The 22,794-nt window shown below is 37.1% G+C and overlaps 1 protein-coding gene and 1 pseudogene across 2 annotated transcripts in view; both read left to right on the top strand.

The window, feature by feature from the left end:
• LOC136864507 (cyclin-L1) overlaps positions 1-22,794 on the top strand; it is a 531,120-nt gene that overhangs the window by 425,347 nt on the left and 82,979 nt on the right. For both annotated transcript variants that reach the window (XM_067141567.2, XM_067141568.2), the window contains 2 exons: positions 8,988-9,092; positions 22,032-22,190. In XM_067141567.2, the coding sequence (XP_066997668.1) occupies positions 8,988-9,092; positions 22,032-22,190 (264 nt within the window). The remainder of the gene's footprint in view (positions 1-8,987; positions 9,093-22,031; positions 22,191-22,794) is intronic.
• LOC137498390 (uncharacterized) lies at positions 14,968-18,764 on the top strand (annotated as a pseudogene).

Below are 22,794 nucleotides of genomic sequence, written 5' to 3'. Positions count from 1 at the left end.
GACGTGAAGCCCCTAGCAAAAAAAAAAAGATGGAAAAACACCGAGCTTGATAGCTGCAGTCGCTCAAGTGCAGCCAGTATCCAGTATTCGGGAGGTAGTGGGTTCGAACCCCACTGTCGGCAGACCTGAAGATGGTTTTCTGTGGTTTCCTATTTTCACAACAGGCAGATGCTGGGGCTATACCTTAACTGAGGCCATGGCTGCTTCCTTCCCACTCCTAGCCCTTTCCTATCCCATTGTCGACATAAGACCTATCTCTGCGTCCGTGTGATGTATAGCAAATTGTAAAAGAAGAAAGAAAAAAAAAGAAAAGAAAAAAAAAAGAAAAGAAAAAGAAAGAAATGTTAATGGAAAAACCATAGGAAACCCTCTTCAAGGCTACCGATAGTGGGGGTCAAACCCCAGTACCTCTTGAATGCAGCTACACAGCCTGTACTGTGTAGGTGATTTTCCTGCAAAGGTGTTTATGAACATTCTCATTAAATTTAGAGTCCAAGTTAAATTCATAGTAATGGCACTTGAAAAGAATGCACAAGAAATACAAAGAGATGTCTTAGAGCTCTAGGGTTAGGTTACAGAGAAGTACACAAGTATAATGTACTTTTATCCAAATACCAGCAAGCTACCCGTGCTTCGCTATGGTATTATACTGAAATTTATAATTGAATGCTTATCATTTTATATATAACCCGCCGATATTCGTGGTCTGACTCGTTTTCTGAGAGATTACAGCAACGTTCCTCCCATTTTTCAATCTTTTTTCCAGCAATCGATTTCGTACTTCCCGGGCTAGGTCCAGGTATTCCACCCGGTCAGTTGGGTCCCTAAATCTTTGCCATCTTTTCCTACAACCATTTTTAATGTGGATCAAATCCTTGAGAAGATCCGGCGTGTTGTCGTCTTGGGTGCCTTGGCGGTACTAAACTGGCGGCCAGAGTGCAATCGTAGTCTTTACCCATCCAGGACCCGTTTCCAGCACGGTCCGCACATTTTGGCGACGGTCCAGAACATTATTATTATTATTATTATTATTATTATTATTATTATTATTATTATTATTATTATTATTATTATTATTGATGTTCTGGACCCCATAGCAAGATGCAAGACCGCTACTTGGCTGTAAATTATATCTGCTGCCATTGTCATTGATTACAGTATGACCAGCACCATTGTCGCCCGTAGGCAAGTGCGCAGGACTTCTGGCGATACGAATGACATACTTCCGTACATTATTGACCTTATTATAGAGGTGAACAATTGCAGGGTCAATCTTATACCTATCGTTTATTTCTAATGTGTTTAAATTTTTATTTATATGCCAGAAGAATTTACTGTAATCTAAGAAGGTTCTCCAAAGGAAAAGATAGCTCTTGAAAACGAACCCAGGAAAGATTAAAAATGATAGGTTTATGATCAGAATAAGTACATTGAAAATCCACAGCCTGTTTCCAGTCATTCAACCGGGTCAGGAATGGAATGAATAAGCCGCCAGCTAGCGGTGAGGATAGGAATGTGCCTGCTGCCGAAGCCGGTCGCACTCCTCTGGGGCAATGATTAATGAATGACAAATGAAATGAAATGATATTGGAGAGTGTTGCTGGAATGAATGATGACGGGGAAAACAGGAGTATCTGGAGAAAAATCTGTCCCGCCTCCGCTTTGTCCAGTACAAATCTCACGTGGAGTGACCGGGATTTGAACCACGAAACCCAGCGGTGAGAGGCCAGCGCGCTGCCGCCTGAGCCACGGAGGCTCCTTATAAGTACATTAGGAACAGTAAAATCAATTGGTCTCACCTCCGTTTTCATCTGACTGCGGGTAAGTTGATTTAACCCCCCCCCCCCCCAAAAAAAGGAGAAGGCGTGTTTCTTTATGTTTAAAGGAGATTCCAAATACCAATGTTCAATTGTGTTACCTTCAGTTTTGATATATATAAGTATTCCCATAAAAATAATTCACTTTTTTTTCACTTGCTTTCACACTCCCCCCACCTTTTTTCCGGCAAAAAAATTTGTTTCTGTAATAGTAAAGGATCTTCTAAATACCGATTGTCTTAATTTTTGGAGATATGTGTCCTCATGAAACGAATTCAACTCCTTTTCACATCCGCCCCCGAAGATGATTTCCCCCCCCCCCCCCCCAAAGCGTTGTTTTATTTTTAAAGAAGATCTAAATACTAATGTTCACGTCTGTAACAACTTTACTTTTTATTATATGTAAATATCCTCATACAATTAATTCAATTAATTTTTCAATTTTTCAACCCCCCTCCCTTCATTAGATTTTCCGAGAATACTGGTTTCTTTTTTAACAGGAGATTCCAAATACCAGTTTTTACGTCTGTAACATTTTACGTTTCTGAGATATACTGTAGATATAGTCTTTCTTAAATTCACCCCAATTTGTCACTCTTGTTTAACCCCCATTAATTAGATTTTCCGAAAACAAAAAAATAAATGTTTCTCTATTTTTAAAGGAGATTCCATATACTAACTGTCTGGTCTGTAATATCTTCATTTTCTGAGATATAAGTATCCTCATTAAAGACATTCAACCCCTTATTCACACTTTTCATTCTTCCTATTGGGATTTTAAAAAAAAAAAAAAAAAAAAAAAGTGTTCTTTTATTTTTAAAGGAGATTCTATATATCAATTTTTACATCTGCAAACTTTTGAATTTTTGAGATATAGATACACTCATTTTTGAAATAACCCCCCCCCCCTTCGTTTCAGCCCCCACTATTTGGATTATCTAAAAACAAAAAATACATGTTTCTTTATTTATAAAGGAGATTCCAAATACCGATTTTCGGGCTGTAACATCTTCAGTTTCTGAGATATAAGGATCCTTATTAAAGGCATTCAACCATTTTTCACCTCTTTTCACCCCTCCTATTGGGATTTTCCAAAAACCAAAAAATAAGTGTTTCTTTATTTTGAAAGTAGATTCTAATCCCAATTTTTATATCTGTAAACTTTGAAAGTTTTGAGATATGGATACACTTGTTTTAAATATTCACCCCCCCTTTCAACCCTCCACAATTTGGATTTTCCAAAAACAAAAAGTACATGTTTCTTTATTTTTAAAGGAGATCCAAAATACCTTTTTTCAGGTCTGTAATATCTTCAGTTTCTGAGATATAAGTATCCTCATTAAAGGCATTCAACCAATTTTTCACTCCTTTTCACCCCTCCTGTTGGGATTTTCCAAAAACAAAAGAATACATGTTTCTTTATGTTGAAAGGAGATTCTAAATACCAATTTCTACGTCTGTAAACTTTTACAGTTTCGAGATATAGATTCACTCATTTTAAAAATTCACTCCCCCCTTTTCACCACCTTTATTTGGATTTTCCAAAAACAAAAAATACGCGTTTCTTTATTATTAAAGGAGGTTCCAGATTTAAATTTTTATGACTATAACATCTTCAGTTTTTGAGATATGTCTCCACATAAAAGGTGTTCAACCACTTTTCCCGTCTTTTCACCCTCCTCCATGGGATTTTCTGAAAACAAAAAAATACGTGTTTCCTTATTTTTAATGGAGATACCAAATACCAATTTTTATTACTCTGAACCTTTAAGTTTTTGAGATATAGATATTCTCATTTTAAAAATTAACCCCCCTTTTCATCCCCTTAGCGACAGAATATCGAAAAATCCTCCCTTAACCCCCCTTTTCATCCCCTTAGCGACAGAATATCGAAAAATCCTCCCTTAGCGAGTACCTACATGTTAATAAGAATGTATTCCCAAAATTTCATTTCTCATGTCCAGTAGTTTCGGCTCGGCGATGATGAATCAGTCAGTCAGTCAGTCAGTCAGGACAAGTTATTTTATATATATAGATTTCAAGATAAATGTCAAAAGTTGACGAATGAAACTGGATGTACAGAGGGTTGTAAGAGATATTGCAGTTGATGGAATCGTGTTTGTTTGATCAATAACATGTTATAAAACGACTTTGGTCTAAAAGTCAAGGGAACAACTAGAAATATAGTAGAATGACTTCTGTCTATGATAAAAAAAATGCAGAAGAACCTCCATAATTCAAAATCGGTTAATTCAAAATCTTGCCTAATTCAAAGCAGCTCTCATTCCTGGAAACATGAGGTACAGTTTTGCATGTTATTTAAATGGTTTCATTTGAAATACGAATAATTCGTAATTCGAAGAACAATGTCGGACCCATTAACAATGTTTAGACTCCTAATTCAAAACTGTTTTTACATTTTGAAAAACTAGTATTTTACAGAGTAATTTAAATTCAAAATTTCTCCGTGTCATGAAAGAACATGTGTTTCGTAATGTGCAGGGTTAGCTTTTCTACACCGAGCTCGATAGCTGCAGTCGCTTAAGTGCGGCCAGTATCCAGTAATCGGGAGATAGTGGGTTCGAGTCCCACTGTCAGCAGCCTTGAAGATGGTTTTCCGTGGTTTCCCATTTTCACACCAGGCAAATGCCGGGGCTGTACCATAATTAAGGCCACGGCCGCTTCCTTCCAACTCCTAGGCCTTTTCTATCCCATCGTCGCCATAAGACCTATCTGTGTCAGTGTGACGTAAAGCAAAAAAAAAAAAACTTTTCTGCACTTTCACTCCAATATGTCTACAGGGTGTGTCATATTTGCTAAGTTTGTGTGAAATCTTAATTCTTTTGTATTCAGCGTTTTAAGGAATGCCACAATATCACGTAGCAGGCAGTGTACGGAGAAGCAGAATCCACGAACACTGGTGATAACAACAGTTGGCGAAAAAGAGTGGCTCAAATAATCAGTTCATACTCACCGAACAGTATTGTCAATGCCGATTAAACTACATTTATTATGCCAAGCCCAAACGGACTTATGGTTTTAAAGGAGAGAGGTGCCAGCCGGGAATTCGTACAAGGGTGGGGGTCATTGTACTGTGTTGCAATGTATACGGAAGCGAGGGGCTTTCTTCCTTCGTCATAGGAAAGTCACGGTGTTTTAAGGGCATCGGGCACTTTCCGTGTAAGTACAAGGAACTAAAAAATGCAAACAGTACAGTAATCCAATGAATAAAACACTTGCACAGGGGAGCCAGTATAGATTTCTCCTCGTCTTTGAATCATGTTTTTTTTTCATTACGTGAAGTTATGTTTGCCAGTGAATTGTCCAGGTGCATTAGTTGAATACTGTTAATGCATCTTGTTGGATACATTTTGGTAATAGTTTTTTTCCGTGGCATTTAAAAGGTTTAAACTGTGAATCAAGGTTAATTGCATGCAGTAACGGGTCATAGAATATTTTGTGATGCCGCAAGGGTTTGCATTTCTAAATTAAGAGTTGGTGGTTAATTCAAAATCACGTAATTCGAAGTACGATTTTTGCGTCCCAACGACTTTGAATTAACAAGGTTTTACTGTAATAATAATATGCTGGTGATATATATGATATGATACAGATGCCAGTATTTTTACTGCTTTATCTTGTTTACAGGAAAGGAAATTTGTGTAGTATACTTCCTGACCCACACTCTGCTAATGTATGGAAGTTAAAATACTTGCAAAATATTATTGGCATGTTTTATGGCCGGATCCCCTTCCTGGTATCAACCTCAGGTTAGGAAGGAATGAAGATTGAATGAATGATGGTTAATGAAATTGAGTAAGGAGGTGGAAGGAATTGGCTGTTGCCTATGTATAGGACCTCTCCGAGCATTTGCCTGAAAGTGAGAATGGGAATCCACTGAAAACCATTCTCAGGATAGCCGACGGTGCGGTTCGAACCCATTCATCTCGAATGCAGGTCTTGGTTCCGTAACCGCTGCACGTTAACACGCAGCCACTCTGCTAATGTATGGAAATTAAAATACTTGCAAAATATTATTGGAAAAGGCCAAAATATAGGAAACATAATTAACTGAAAGAGAAAAGAGAGAGAGAGTGTGGAGTGAGTTATCCAGACAGAGATACAAAATACGTACATTGTGTAATGTAAAATTACTTTTGTAGACTCGTATTTGAATCAATAACTAAGGGAGAAAATTACAATGTGAGGAAATACAGTAGAATGGTGGTATAAAGATAATGTAGCTATAGGGTTTCCTTTACTTTTCATTTTTTTCAGTGTGTGTGTGTTTTTGTCCTTACCATCTTTATAACATATTGAAGTAAATTTATTTATGAGTGATTAATTAATAAGTATCCTGTTTTAAGTTATTGATTTAGACCTCACTGTAGTACATTGACCATGATGTGTTCCAAAAAATGCATCTGTTTTATCAGTCAAATATATTTCCTGTTTAATGTATATTACAGATATATTGACAAGAAGTTACTGACCCTTGCTTGGTGATTTCACTCCACATTCTCAAATTTGTGTATTAGAATATGTGTTTTTCATTATAAAAGTTTTCCAAATGCATCAACATTTTGCCAGTGTAACACTGTACACATCTACTGTGCTAATCCAGTGTGGTACACTAAAACAGGCGAGAATGGCTAGATATAAAAGTGGAACATATTTACTCAGTAAGTCATTACCAGAAATGTAACTATTAAATAATGTTAACATACAACATAAGATAACTTAAAAGTTGCCTTAAAGTACAATAAAATGTATGCAATTTAAAAATTAAGCAGTATGCAGGATAAGTTACATTTGATAAACATATTAATTATAGTGTTATTTTACACAACAATGATTGTGAATAAAAAGGGTCAAATTGAGCAAGTTGACTTTGCAGATGGATTATGTAGCTGTAAGTTTTCATGTGCAAGGAGATGGGTTCAGTTGCCACTGTCAGCAGTCCTGTTCCCTGCTTTCCCATTTTTGCATTAGGTGAATGCCAGGTCCATGCCTCAAGCCCACAGCCATACGTGCCAAAATCTTACCAGTGATAGTGTGTGTTTACTTGGCTGTTCTTTCTTCTCATTGATTATTGATATTATTACTGAGATAAAATACTGACAGATAAAGGAAAGTTATTTATATTGCCACCCCTATTTTTGAGTATCATAATTTTACTTATTATTGTTTATAGGTTTCATGTTTCTTGGTTATGGCACCACATACATAATCTTTCTTACCTGCCATTTAGGAATTGCATTATTATTGAGTGCAAAAATTGTTGTTTTCTTGGTAAACATTAAGTGGGGAGTTAGTAGTGTCTAAATTTATTAATTATGTATGAACATCAATGCAGTCTCCTTAAATTACTGGATACTGTGCATCATATTGCTCTCCGTTAATGATTTAATATTTTATTTATTAATTTGGGACCCTTTGTTTTCTTTCAGTGTCGTGTGGTGATTCAGTTCTCTGAAATTTGAAATCTGAGGTAAAACAGGTGAATTTTTAAGCAATGTTTATTCCTTATTTTATGATAACTTTGTGTTATATACTTAACATTGTCTTTATGTACACATTGACTATAACAAAATTGTAGTAATAAACAAAATTCTGAAAATATGCAGAATATTTCAATTGAAACTTCACCCTTGATCCTTATGCTAATATTGATTTCAAGACTTTGATACGTGCTTTTAACAAGAAATGAGTAAACATCATCTGTAGCCCATCTTTCATTAATAATCATTCATTTTCTCTCATATTGGTAGGTTATCTTGGTGTTTTGTGAAACTAAAAGTTTTGATAATTATGTACAGAACCATATTGTTTGCTGATTGTGAAACAATATGATTTTTTCATAAAGCTGTGATGGAATGAAAACATGTTGTACTTGCAAAATCCACTGTGTGAAATATTACAGCTTAAACTCTGGTCAGAGAGATTTTGTACAAGATACATTACATAATTCTCATCCTAAGTGGTATGCCATGTGTTTATTTTTCACTGACAAGATTGTCACTGCTGTTTTTGCAGATGCTACAGTGCCAAGCGAGTTGGCTACACAGTTTGGGTCACATAGCCGTCAGTTTTCATTTGGGAGATAGTGGGTTTGAATCCGATTGTCAGGAGCCCTGAAGATTTTTTTTCCATGTTTTCGTAGTTTCACACCCGACAAATGCTGGGGCTGTACCTTAATTAGGCCACAGTCACTTCCTTCCTAGTCCTGGCCCTTTCCTTTCCCATCATTGCCATAAGACCTGTCTGTGTGAGTTCGATATAAAAACAAATTGAAAAAAGTAATGTTTCCAGCAATTTAATTGTTTAATGTTTATGTATTATTCACATCTCTTTGCTATAGAAGTCATGAGAAACTGTTGGTTATGGTGGTTTAGTTAATCAAGAGCTATGGATCATCACTGGGCATTCATTTTTGTACTGTTATAATTGATAAACTCTTCATATCAACACCTCAAATAGCTTGTAGGAGTTTGTAAAGTTCATCACATATATTTACGGTATTGTATAACATTTTGCAGGAAATGGATGGATTTAATAAATTAATAAATAGATAGTATGCTTGAACAGTGATTTGGTGTTCTGCATTTATGGGATAATATCTCGATTGAGAATCATGAACATGACATTGATCTTTTCCTCATACAATTATTTGTTATCCATATGAAGACTCGTATATAATATTTACTTGTTACGCCAGCTTATTCTCAAGATTAAGAGTAATTTATATTAATACAACATGGATTTCAATAAGGAGATATAATAATTTGTACTTGTTTATACTGACCTGGGTAGTGTATCATTCCTCAAACTGTTGGAAGTGCTAGTTTCATTATGAACTCTGTACATTCATTCATATTTTTTATTCAGTGCTGCTCCCTCAAGAAATTCTGTTTCATGTGTGTTTTATAATATTGAAACTATGTTAATTTTGCATGATTAAGTTTGCTTTCATTATTTGTGTTCTTAAACTAAACTGAATTAATGAATTAATGAGAACATTGCCACTGAATTCATATGGTTTTTGCTGAAATAAATTTTTTATTTTTTATTTTGTAGTTGCAAGTACTAATGTTAGTTTTTTCTCTTTTAGTAGAAGATATATCTGAAGAGTTTCTGAACATTTTAAAACAGATGTTTTCTTACTTTCAGTCGTAATAACCACAGTGCAGAAAAAAATCGAAGCCAGAGTCGCTCAAGATCTCCCAGCCATAGCCCAGTGGTGACGAAACATAGTAAGAAGACAAAGAAGAACAGGTCAGTATTTTAATTCTCAGGATTTTAGTTATGTCTCTAGTGTGGGATTATTATTATTATTATTATTATTATTATTATTATTATTATTATTATTATTATTATTATTATTATTATTATTATTATTATTGATTATCCAAGTATAAACCCTATTTTACACTTTGTATGTTAGGACTATGCCTTTGCTGGCAGGACCTAGTGTTTACAGTGCACTATGTCTTCTGGTATGGGTTAGAGCAATTTTGTTACTTTCATTGATCTGTCTCTGTCTTATCCTTGGCTTAGACAATATGAAAGTGACTGAGGTATGAGCGCTGCTAGTAATGCCATTCCTTGTGCAGCCAGTCCCTGCTATGAATGTGTGAAAATGTTGCTCATAGGGTCGGTTGGTGCATGCATTTCAGTGGGCTTGGCAGACTGATATGTAATAGCAACTTCTGGCTCGGTGAGGAAAACAACGGGAAACTACCTCACTCCTCATTTCCCTAGTACGCCTCTTCAGTGATGCCTAGGCCATCTATGACAGCTGATGGCAGAGCTGTTGAGGATCCAACCAGCCTTAGGGCTGAAGACTGAACACACACACACACACACACACACACATGTTAGGACTATAGATAACAAAATTAGATTAATACATAACAACTAAAACTTAAAACTGGGACAACTTGTAAATAAAATGGATACATTTAGCAAATGCATTATTACAGCAACTATTTTAAATTAAAGTCTTAAAAGGTGCTTGCTTGATTTTGTATATCACACATATTTAAGTGAATAACTAATTCATATCTACTGCTTTCAAATTTGGACATTCAAATAAAAGATAAACAGTTTGTGGTATTTTATAGGTACAAATGTAGGGCCTTTGGATATTGATTCTAAACCTCTCAAAATATGATCCATGTTTTCCATGTTCTGACATATTCTGTTAAACTATGGTATGTTTTTTCTTTACTTTTCAGTCTATCCTGAAACTCCTGAAAGAAAAAATTTCTTGTAAGCTGACCTCTTGAGCTAGTTATCCATAGATTATTCCATACATGTTTCCTCTTCCTTTTTGACAAATGACATAGTGCACTTGTCATATTAGCAGAGAGTCGGCAGTTGGTTGCAGCTTACTTGGCAAGTTCATCTGTCCTGTCGTTCCCTTCTGTGCCGTTATGACCTTGTACCCATTTCATTCAGATATTCTTGTTGTAGTTTAATACATGGGATGTTATATTAACAGAAATCAGATGTAAATTGTATTTGTCTTGAATTGCATTCAAAGCCCCTTGAGAATCACCCAATATATGTGCATTACTGCATTACAATTGTGACTCGAATCCAATCAACTACTTCTTGTATAGCACAGAGTTCTGCTTGAAATAATGAACATTCTGAAGACAATCTGAATTTTTTAGCATCATTCTCAATGTTATCTTTAAAATCACAAAAGCACATGCCACAAGCCAACGATTTTCCTTCCAAATCTGAGAGCCATCTGTGTAAATATCAAAATGATGGTCTATACTGCAATTAAGTTGTGTAACAAAAATGTGAAATTTACATGGGTGGCCTCCTGTTAAGGCACGTTCCTGCAGCTCTGGAGTAAATCTCCACAGTGTTTATCGCATCTTTTTTCATGAAAGTAAGCTCTGCTTCAGAAATGGCCGTTAAATGTAAATGTGCTATGCCCAAATAATTCTGGCACAAAACCTCGTTGAATTTGTCCTAGTTTAATTTGAACCCACTTTCTTTTAAGAACATTGAGATGTGCTGATGCAACATGCAATAATACAGGTTCCACTGCACAGTAATATTGCCCCCTTTATTGCCTAGCTTAAGCCCAGCCAGTGAGCGAGAGGTCCCAAGGGGGACCGTTCGTTTATGGCTTCTGTTTTCTAGAGGCATTTAAGGGAATGGGGTGACAACCAAGCTTAAAATAAATTTTAGAAACAACATTCTGACATTTATTAACGTAAGCATTCATTAAAACAAACAAAATATCCTTGTTGAAGTTGAATACATTTGTGCTTTCGTGTTGTCTTATCTTCCAGTATTAAATTACAAACAACAAAAATGATCTTCGTCCTTGGAGACAGCGGTTAGGCTCAGAAATCAAATAATATCAGAAGGATTAGGCCTTTACGGTCTTTAAAAATTTTTAAATAAAAATATAACTTGAGCCTCCTGTAATCCATAATTGCATTTACAAGAGAAGTCAGCTGGCAGCTATCTCGTCTATTATTTTAGTGTCAAAATTAAACTGAATTTTCATTAATTCATTAGAACTTTAACACGTGGTCACTGTTAGCCAGTGATCAAATACATTATTTAAGGTAGGTAACACTCGCTGATGACATCAGTAACTCTACTAGAAAATCTGAGTCAACTCCAAAGTTATAATTAATTAATTAATTATTATTATTCATTTTCAGTAAATTATCTAGGTAACATTTACTTCGATTATCACACGATCGTGTTCACAAATTGATGTATTACATTGGATAACTCTCACTCTAATCATGACACACTTGTCAAATTAATTAAATTAATTATTTAATTGTTCTTGTTATTACTCGTTACCTCCTTAGCTCTAAATTAATTATATCGTTTGTGGACACTTAATCTCTATTTGCTCAGCATTAAAAGTTTTTGAAATCAGTTAGAAATTCTTCAAAAATTTAATTATAAATGCACTGAAAAATTGATTATAACCACGTGTGAATTAGTCTTTTGAAGACTTATTAATAAATCACTTGCCTTTGCTGAAAATGAACTAGACGATCTTTAGTCTCAATCAGCATTAAATGAAAATTAAATCCTAATCTAGTCTTACTTGACGTTATTCCCAGCAAATTGTTCCTCAAAGTTCACCAAACAAATTATGAAGGTGGCAAATCAACGCTGAAATAATCTGTGCTGCCGCGATGAACGCAGGACCAGATTAAAGCACAATGATCACTTGGACACATGAAAATATTCCTAACTACATCACACACACATCACATTCACACAAGGGTAACACGTATTTTGTGTACACAATATTTACAATGAATCCTGATATAGTGAATTAATCAATTATTTTTACATTGTTGCGTCAGTAAGATTCGGTAGATGAACTCATAATATGCTTACAATTTTATATTTTTCATTCCACCTTTTCAATACAATTGATTTTATGTTGTTAGAAATTCATATTGCTACAACACTACTTTATAAAAACTTAGTCTTAATTTTTGTTAAAACTTAACAAAAATTACGACTCAAATTTTAACACAAGAAGTCAATTAACAATTGTTTTTAATAAACTAGACCTTGATAAACAATATTAGCCAAATTTTCATCATTATGAAGATATTACTGTGTTTTGGACGTCAGTGTCATTAGAAGTAACGAATATTCCAATTATAGTATTGTCATTCATTTTGTTAAACTGTCCATAAATTCCTACGTTTATGTATTTTACTACTTAATTTTAGAATTATAATTAAGCACAAATTTGTCAAAGCAAATTAACAATGACAGGTCTTAACCTTGAAATGATTACAAAGGCTGAGGATGCTTGTAACCAAGCGAAACATGTCCCTATAAAGTAGTGTTGTAGCAATATAAATTTCTAAGAACATAAAATCAATTGTATTGAAAAGGTGGAATAGAAAAATAAAAAATAAAAAATTGTAAGCATATTATAGCAAATTTCAATACGGGTCTAAACATGAGATTAGTTACATGTAAGATGAACTCATATCCGGTAACATTAACAACTCAGTTAGTGGCTATAGTGATCGAATTAGTGTAATCACTTCAACTGAAACAATCTTTAAATAACAACGGAAATCCATCTAACTTTCAGAAATTAACTTGAAGATTCTAATAGAATTCAATAATCATCACCGTCACATGGGTTACAAGTCGCAAGTCTAGCGTTCATGAGCCTTAATCATTTTATTATTATTCCCTACTCTTGAAATACAGTATATATCGAACACATGCTCCACATTTATTATAATTCACACTGCGTTTCAAAGACAAAAGGGGCCGATGGCCTTCGATGTTAGGCCCCTTAAAACAACAAGCATCATCATCATCAAAGACACAAGCAACAAAGTACTCAATTAATATCCCGCAGGATCACCAGTATTCCAGGCACAATTATGAACAGAGCACTACAAATATCATATGTGAAAATTCTAAGTCAATTTTTAGCTCACGACCATTAAATTACATTTTTAACCTGGTCTTCTACTTGAATTTATTATAATTTTTAGTGATTATTAGGTCTATCAGTCCTCCTGAAATGTCTTGAAATTAGATGACACGATCCTAAAGAATTGCAAGTGAACTTAGATGACACTCAATTCGACACTATTTCACAAAATTGGATACAACTCCATATCACTATATTTCGAATATTACACGTAAGCAAGTGAAGTTTATTGCTTGGTCAGTGATTTTTAACATAGCTAAATCCTGCATTTGAGAATTAATTCGAAAGAACGACTACAACAACTAGTCTAATAAATCTCAAATTTCAGTCACACATGTAACTCGACTATCTTGAGAATGAAAATGGAAATAACTCAAAGTACTGCAAAAACTAATAGAACTACGATCTAGGGAAGAAAGATCATCTAGTTTTACATGGATGAGAAAGATATCAGACAATTAAAATTGGTACTCAATTTTAGCTGAAGTTCGATTCCCAGTTGAGGTGTCCATCATTCCGGCATTTCCCGTCAGTCACCTTCTCCAGCCAGAAATGCCTTACATGTTTAGCAGGTCACTGAGACACAGCAGTAGACGTCCCACGATGAAATTACGCTGAATCTTATAGAAGAAGAATCCATCTTGAGGTTCACGACAATCCAATGGGCTGAGTCTTCGCCACGAGCCAGTAATGTTAAGCTGCAACTAATACAATAAGCATTAAAATTTGCACACACCAGTCGGAATGTTTAATATTCTCGTGGAGAAATGAACTTAACTTGGATCCACTAATTTCGAAGTATACTTCGTAAAGCTTTATCGTAAATAACTGCAGTCTGTTAGCAGAGTAGATTTCCATCTACATGGCTGAATTTATTTCCACGTGGTCCCGATGAACAGCAAGTACGTTGTCAGTGCACAGCACAGAATAAGCAGGAATCTGAAGCAGAAGAAGAGAGGGATTTAATGCGAGCACGAGATTTTATAGTTTTAGCTCGGGGGATGTGTCGTTTCTAAAGCCGATCATTGGTTCAGTGTCTCTTGTAATTGGTCGTGACTGTTCTAGAAGCTTGTCACCTGCTCGCCCGCTGGTCAGTACACGCGTACTTCTCACTTTGGAAACCAGTCTGTCACATGATCAACCCCTGCACTGAATCGAAGACGGATCAATACTCGCTCCCTCTGAATTGAAAAAATATCCGTCTGGTGCACTAACACAGCTCTCCAAATGATGAATCCAACTCTTGGTGAACAATAACATTTTCAATGTAGACCTGTAGTAAATAATCTAATAATGATCAAATTTGACAGGGACAATATATAACCTTTAAATAATATGGATTCAAACCCAAGGTATTTCCTGTAGCAATAGTGAAACCGGACAATAGTTTCCTAGCTTTGGCAGATAACATATCAAAATGCACTCTAAAAGTGAAAATTCTGTCCAGAACAACACTTAAATAGGACAATTTGATCAACTAGTTTTATAATTTGCCCATTCATTTGAACCATAGGTGTTGGAATCTTCCTCTTCTTTTTAATGAATATGCTATGAAATGTAAGGCTTGTTTCACACCTACCCGGCTGCCGGGTAACCGGTAGCCAGCTCCGGCAAGAATGGGAATCGTTTTCACATATACATGGCAAGCACACGGCAGCAGTTGTGTACACATCTCGGATTGGAATGGATCGCAATAAATTACTAGCGTTTATGGACTTGTATACGCGTTTGAAGAAAAGGAGAAAAAATAGACTGCTATGGGTGCATCCAGTCAATATGAAAAGAGACGAAGTTGGGGCATTCTTTATACTTTTTGAAGACTTAAGAAATGACAGCGACAAATTTTTCAACTATTTTAGGATGAGTGTGCAAACTTTTGACGAACTACATGTAAAAAATAAAAAATTCCATACAGCGCCGCAACACATCCTTCATAGAATGCATCCAGCCTATTCAGATGTTGGCAGTCACAGTTACAAACGTGGCCAAATTATTAGAATAAAGTTCAATTTCAGTCTAAAGGTGCCTAAAATGGCTGAATATGCCCATAAGTAGATAGGTGGTGGATTAATTCTGATAGGCATAATGGTGCTTGATATATTTTGTACCTCTGGGATACTTTTGCTCGACAACAGTTGGCAAGAACGAAGAACAAATGAATGATGAAGTGCACATGTTGTTCAGCTGAGATTTCCCGCCTTGTGACTACTGCCGAGTGTCCATGGCTTTTGTGTTTCTGTTGTTTTGCACTGCAATTTAATCACTGTTTTTGTGTAATACAGTTCAACTGAAAGGTGTTTTGAAGTATTCAAAGTGTGTTCTAACCCTGATGAGTCAGTGGTGTTCCATTATTGTGTGAGTGAAATATTTTGAGGTTATGGGGAAAAAGTGTGACCTTTCCTCAAGAAAAATTGGCATAGTAAGGACCTTACTTGCTGAAAAGATTTACACACAACAATAAATAGCCCAGAAATTAGGTATTTCACAAACTTCAGTGAACAGAATTAAAAAACATGAAAATGGTGGACAAATATACGCTCAGGACCGAGTAGGCAAGTGTGGACCGAGCAAGATTTTGAGTCCCAGAAGCATGAGAAAACTTAAGAATCTTGTGATTAGTAATCGCAAACTTACAAGTACTGACCTGAGCAAGACAATGGAGCAATGTGGGGTTAATATATCCCCCAGATCTGTACGAAGAGAGTTGTTCAACAGTGGCTTGAAAGCAAAGAGACCACGAAAGAAGGCTAAGATTACACCTTACATGGCTTCCCGGCGACTTAAATGGGCCAAGATTCATCAAAACTGGTCAGCGGATGACTGGAAGAAGGTATGTAATATGTCAAAGGTTTTATAATCATTTTGTGAGCTAAAACCTGCTAGTGTGTTCGATTTACTTTTATGATTACATGGAATACAAAAGTACCTGCCATTGTTTGCTACATTTTACAACACTGTAATGGACCAGTTATTAGAGAAAGCTTTATTTCTTTCATCAGGTATGCTTCAGCGATGAAAGTATCTTCTCCATCGGAGAAGAGACAACCCAATATGTGAGACCAAGGGAGGGAGAGGCGTTCAAGGTCGACTGTATACAGCAAACCATGAAACATCCTACGGCAATTATGGTGTGGAGTATCATGTCATGGCATGGTTGCAGGGAAATGAAACACGATCAGTACATAAAAGTGCTGAAAAACAAGCTGATACCGCAAATGGACCGATGGTATGGGGGAGAAGACTGCATCTTTATGCAGGATGGTGCCCCATGCCACAGAGCAAAAAAAGTCATGGATTTTTTTGGACAGAAGGGCATAGAGTTACTAGATTGGCCTGGAAATAGCCCAAAATTAACCCCATTGAAAATCTATGGGCTATTGTCAAGAAAAAATTGAGGAAGAGCAAAATAACAACACGGGATGAGCTCATTGCTAAGGTCCAAGAAATCTGGTTTAAGGACGATGACGTCAGAAATGCATGCCAAACACTGATTAATGGGATGCCAAGGCGAATCAAGGCTCTCATTCAGTCTAAAGGGTGGCATACAAAGTACAAAAACAACAATCTCCCTAATTTGTCAATGTAACAAAAATTTATGTCAATAAATTCTGAAAATCCAATTTTATTCTAATAATTTGGCCACGTCTGTAGGTTAGTGGAACAATATTATGATTTTTTATTTTTTATTAATAAATGCACAAGTTTATGAATACAAATAATTTACTAAGAACATAATATTACTTAAAAATTAAATGAGTCCATTGATGAAGCTTCAGAAAAGTCTGACATATTGGGGGAGGTGGAAGCTGTCTCTAAAAGGTTTTGTGCCTCATATTCATAGAATTGTACATTAGTAGAGGTGTGTTGTAGTTGGGATGTTAGAAACTGTAGAATATGGTATTGGGAACCTTGATGTGAATGGATGTTCTCTGATGTGCTAGGTATGGGGGTTGGAATAGTGCTTGTTAGGGAAGCTGGAGTCACATTTGCTGACGCCTTTTTGCGTTTCTTAATGTCTGAAACTGCTTGCAACACTTTGAGCTGAAACTCTATTATTTCATCGTCATCAAATGTTTCGAGCGAGGGAATTATTCCTTGCATAAATAACGTATGTCGATCTGGCTTTTGAGTGATGACGCTAATCAGCTTTACCTCGACAGGGTTTAGTTTCTTCTTTCTTGTCGAAGCCGGTTTCCTGAATGTATCAACTTGCTCTACAAATGTCTCACTTGTATTTTTGGGTGTGTCCGTACTTGTTTCGTCACCAGAATTTTCGGGGGGGGGGGGCTGTGTGGCTTGGGTATCATTGGAGAGGCTGTCATATGTACGACGGCCTTCCATATTTTTTTTTTTCAGAAATTGCATCTGTTTGTCATAAATGTAAGTTCTGGGTGGTTGTCTCTCGCTCCCTGATGATTTCGTGGAATCTTTGTACTTTTTTTTCATTCTTCTGGAAAGAGTCACGCTTATTCGCCCACTTCTTCATTACAGCTTTGGCTAAAAAAGTTAAACAGGCTCATTTACTACAATAGTAATAATAGTGATGATATATTTATTATATAACACACAAGAAAAATTACAATTATTTGGAATATTTATTGCAGATATCTGGCTAGCGGTTGTACATTCACTGATCTTCACTACAGTTACAGGCTCAGCATTTCTACTATCAGTAAAATTGTCAGAAGCGTATGTCACGCTATTTGGTCTCTACGACAAGAATGTACACCTGTACCCACCTCACAGCACTGGGCAGAAATTGCTGAAAATTTTGAACGAATGGCTAATTTCCCTCATTGCATTGGCGCTGTTGACGGGAAACACATTCGCATTGTCCATCCGCGTAATTCAATGTATTACAACTACAAGGGATATTCATCTATCGTGTTGATGGCTGTAACTGACTCATGATATAGATTTATTTACGTTGATGTTGGCAGTTATGGTAAAGACAATGATTCAACCATATTTCAAGAGTGTTCTTTGTGGAAATCACTGCTGAAAAATGAACTTGGACTTCCAGAAGAGAAATGTCTTCCTGGTACAGTAAGTCCCAAGGTACCATACTTTTTCATGGCTGATGAAGCGTTTGGACTGCACAGACACCTTCTACGGCCATTTGCGGGACACCAGTTGACAGCTGCAAAAGAGTTTTCAACTACCGCCTCTCGAGAGCTTGAAGATGTGTAGAGTGTTCATTTGGAATTATGAGCAATAAATGGAGAATTTTGCACAGAGCTATAAACCTGGATCCTGATTTTGCCATTGATATTGTTAAGTCTTGTGTTGTTTTGCATAATTTCATTCTTGAAAGGGACGGTTACGAAACTGAGGATACACTTACAATAGTTGGACTTCAAAGTATACAGAGAAGTGAATGCGGCCATGGGGAAATCCCAGCAAACAACATCAGAAAAATTATGATGGAATATTTTTTAACGCCTATAGGCTCATTAAAATGGTAATTATCTAAGATTTAATGTGTCCTCAAAGCATTAACAGATTGGTATATTTATTAGTTTTGTAGAATCCATGTAGTATTCATATGCTTTTATCTGAAGAAACAAACATAATTATAAAATAAAATAAATAAAATAAAAGAGTAGCTGTGTACTTGCCATATTCGTTTCTTTCTTTTCCCCCCATTTCTTCAAATCTAGCATTCAATTCCTTACACACTTCTACCCAAGCATTTTTCGTTAGGATTCTGTCCTTATAAACTTCTAGAGTTTTGTCCCATAATATGGGTCGGTCATGTACCAACATAATCAGCATTTCTGTGTCAATTTCCTCCATAAGAGTAAATACGTAATACACTAGAGCGTAAAAACAAGGAAACAACACGTGAGAAGACTGTAGAGAGCTGCCCTGCTGGCTAGATGTGTAAACTTCCACTGACTCACAGCCCCCACTACCCTCACAATCTGGTTTTGTTCGCCCGTACAGTGGGGGCTGCCGGCTTCCTACTACAATAGCACGGCAGCCGGGTGCCGTTTATATGGCAACGACTTTTACCGGGCAAGTGTGAAACGTCTCGTACACTTCTCGCCCTGACAATCGTGTACCCGGCAGCCGGGTAGGTGTGAAACAAGCCTAAACCACTTGTTTGCTCTGGAGTGAGCTGCTCACACACGGCATGGGGCAGTTTCAACCATCAGCTCCAACAATGCCTTGCAATATCAGTATAATTGTGGACACTACTAAAACAGCTTGAACACAGGACCCCTAGTTTATTTTTGTGATTTTTGCTCCATTGTTGTTTTGTACAGTTTCAGCTGAAGTAATGTTGTTGTTGTTCACATTGGTACATTGTGTATGTTTATCACATCTTGGCTTGGCTCTGGTTTACATGCATAGGCATTTAAAAGGAAAGCTATTGTGCTGTTGAAAGAATAATATCTTGTGATGTCTTCTTTTCCACTGTAATTCTTTTGGATTATTGCATTAGTGATGTACACTGACTTAGCAAATGTCATGGGATAGTCACCTAATAGCGTGTGGGGCCTCCTCTGGCCCTGCGAACTGCAGTGAGATGCCATGGAAGTGAGTCGACAAGTCCCTGGTAGTCCTCTGGACGCTGCTGACACCAAATCGTTTGCAGAGTGGCCGCCTATGCTGGTCTGTTCATGGGTGCAGGATCCATGGCACGGAGACTGCTTTCCAGGACATCCCAGATATGCTCGATAGGTTTCATATCGGGGCTCCTGTGTGGCCATGGCAGTCATTGGACCTCCGCTACATGTTCCTGGAACCATTCCCGGGCGACGTGGGAGCAATGTGGCGGCGCGTTATCATCTTGAAACACCGTAGAACTGTCTGGGCGCTGGAAGGCCAAAAATAGGTGGAGATGGTCTCCGAGCAGCTCAACATACCGCGTACCATTCAAAGTCTCTTCCAGAACAACTAGGAGGCCCATTCCATACCAGGAAAATGCACCCCAGACCATAACAGAGACGCTAGCTCCCTGGACCACACCTTCGAGGCAGGCGGGATCCATCGCTTCATGTGGTCTGCACCATGCATGGTGTCTCCCATCGGCATGGTGTAGTTGAAATCGTGATTCGTCCGACCATATCACATTAAGCCCATTGTTCCAGTGTCCATCCCTGGTGACTGGAAACAAATGCGCGTCGTTATGCCCGATGACATTGGGTTAACAGTGGCACCCGTGTGCGGCGCCGGCTCCCATACCCCATAGAGCCCGTGTTCCTACGAATTGTCCACTGGGAGACGTGTCTAGCATGGCCTGTGTTGAATTGAGCTGTGATTTGTTGCACAGTTGCCTGTCTGTCACTATTGACAATCCGTCTCGGATGTCGCCGGTCACGGTCATCGAGGGTGGCTGGACGGCCGGTCGCTCATCTGTTGTGGCTGGTGACACCGGCATTCAACCATTCACAATACACCCTGGACACGGTTGATCGTGTAAAGCCGAATTCCTGCACCACTTCCGAAATCGCACTTCCCATCCGTCGGGCACCGACCACCATACCCCGTTCGAACTGTGTCAGCTCACGGCGACGTTCCATGTTACACCTGTCACATGCACAGCCACTGCTCACAAGGTCTCCTATGCAACTGCCGCTGGCACAGGGGGCGTGTGGTGCGCAGACAACACACCTGCGCATCAGTGCTCCGCTATCCCATGACATTTGCTCAGTCAGTGTATATACTCATATTTTATGTTGATTTCTTTCAATCCTTATTATTTTTCATTCCCTGCGTAAGTATTCATAGCTGGAAAACTGTAGAACCTCAATAATTCTTCTGATTTCATTCCTGAAATTTTACTGATATGTGATCTGTTGCGTGGAAAGGGACCCAAAGTCGGCAATGGAAATTTTGCAGTAACTAAGTTATGCAACAATTCGAGTCTTCACCAATTGATGTCATGAAAACTTTGTACAAGTGGTAAGAAAATGAGTGAATGCTGTAATTGTGTTTTTCTCAAAATACAGTTTTCTTAAGAGCAACAGTCAATAATTAATATCATCTGAAGTATTGTACCTAGAAGCATGAACTCTTTTTTTTTTTTTTTTTTTTTTTTTAATGTTCCGTATCTTATGCCAATTTTAGAACCACAAAAATCTCAAAAATGAAAGATGTGACTTTGGGTCCCTATCCACTCAACAGGTCACATGCTGTAGGCCTATGTATTAAGTGGGTTCTAAAAAAATCCTTGAGCATAGTGGTTTGTTATTAAATCACACTGCCCAGGAGATTTCTAAAATACGTTTTTTAGAGAATCTGTGGGTTCTGTTTCTCAGTGAACACCCTGTAATAGATAGGTATTTCGTGATATCCCCAAAGAGATTATAAAAAAGATTGAGTTATTATAAGTATGTACTGATATAATATATGGTTAAATTGAATTTTTTCCTGCAGGTTGATCATATTAGGAGAATAAAAATCAAGGACAGACCTTGCTAGAAGAAATCAAATAAAATTTTACTTTTGGTACAACTTTCATACTTTTGTTACGTAGTTATGAAACAAATCTGCCAGTGCTCTTAAAGATTGCTCTGAATTCGGGAAATAGGTTGCCAACACACACTTTCTTTAAAGTACCTGTTTATTGGTATTATATTTTCTTACAGCATGGTAGTATAGTTTTGTGTATCATTGGTACTTGGGAGTGTAAGGTCATTTTAACACAATTTTATTGTTTTTGTTAATTGTTAAATGCCGGGCAGAAGATATTATATTTGATGTCTAGTTTTGAATAAAATTATTTATAATTGTTACAGAGAAAGATCACTGTCACACTCTCGGTCACGGTCAAGGTCTCGTTCCCGAACTCGAACAAGATCTCGTTCTCATGAGCGAAGAGGCAGAAAATGGAGCAAGAATAGACGCAGTTATTCGAGATCAGTAAGCACATCACCTTACAAGCAGCGGAAGGCCAGGTTAGTTGACATCAGTCAGTTATCCATTTTTCTTCAATTAAATATCCAAGAGGAACCAACTTACATGAGTAAATCACTCTTCCTCCATATTTTCTTCTGTGTATCTCATTTCCATGAAACTGTATTACTGGTAAGTCAGTTGCTCATGATATTTTAGGCTATTTTCATCATCATAATCATCATTGTCATCATTTCCCCTTATCCAGCTCCAGCCAGGTTGGGGCAATTATAGTACTCCTCCATCTACCTCTCTTTCTGTAATTCTGTTCCCATTCCAGGTTCCCTCCTCGTATACTGCTCTTGATCAAGTGTATCCATCTTGCTCTGGGTCTCTGTCTTGCTCTCTTTCCCTTAAACTTAGCCTCCATCATCTGTTTCGGTATCCTTCCTGTCTCCATTCTCTTTACATATCTATTCTTCTCAGTTCTGTAGTTGAACTTTTCTACTCCTATTTCCTTGCTGACATCTTCATTTCTCTCTCTGTCATTCCTGTCACACTTCTTTGGCATTTCAATTTACTGGCTTGAATTTTACTCTCTTGTCTTTTTTTCACAGTCCTGGCCTTGCCACATATGTCAATAGCTTATAAATCTCATATTTTGTC

Source organism: Anabrus simplex, chromosome 2 (genome assembly GCF_040414725.1).
Source record: "Anabrus simplex isolate iqAnaSimp1 chromosome 2, ASM4041472v1, whole genome shotgun sequence".
Classification (NCBI taxonomy): Eukaryota; Metazoa; Arthropoda; class Insecta; order Orthoptera; family Tettigoniidae; genus Anabrus; species Anabrus simplex.
This window is presented reverse-complemented; position numbering and strand designations above follow the sequence as displayed.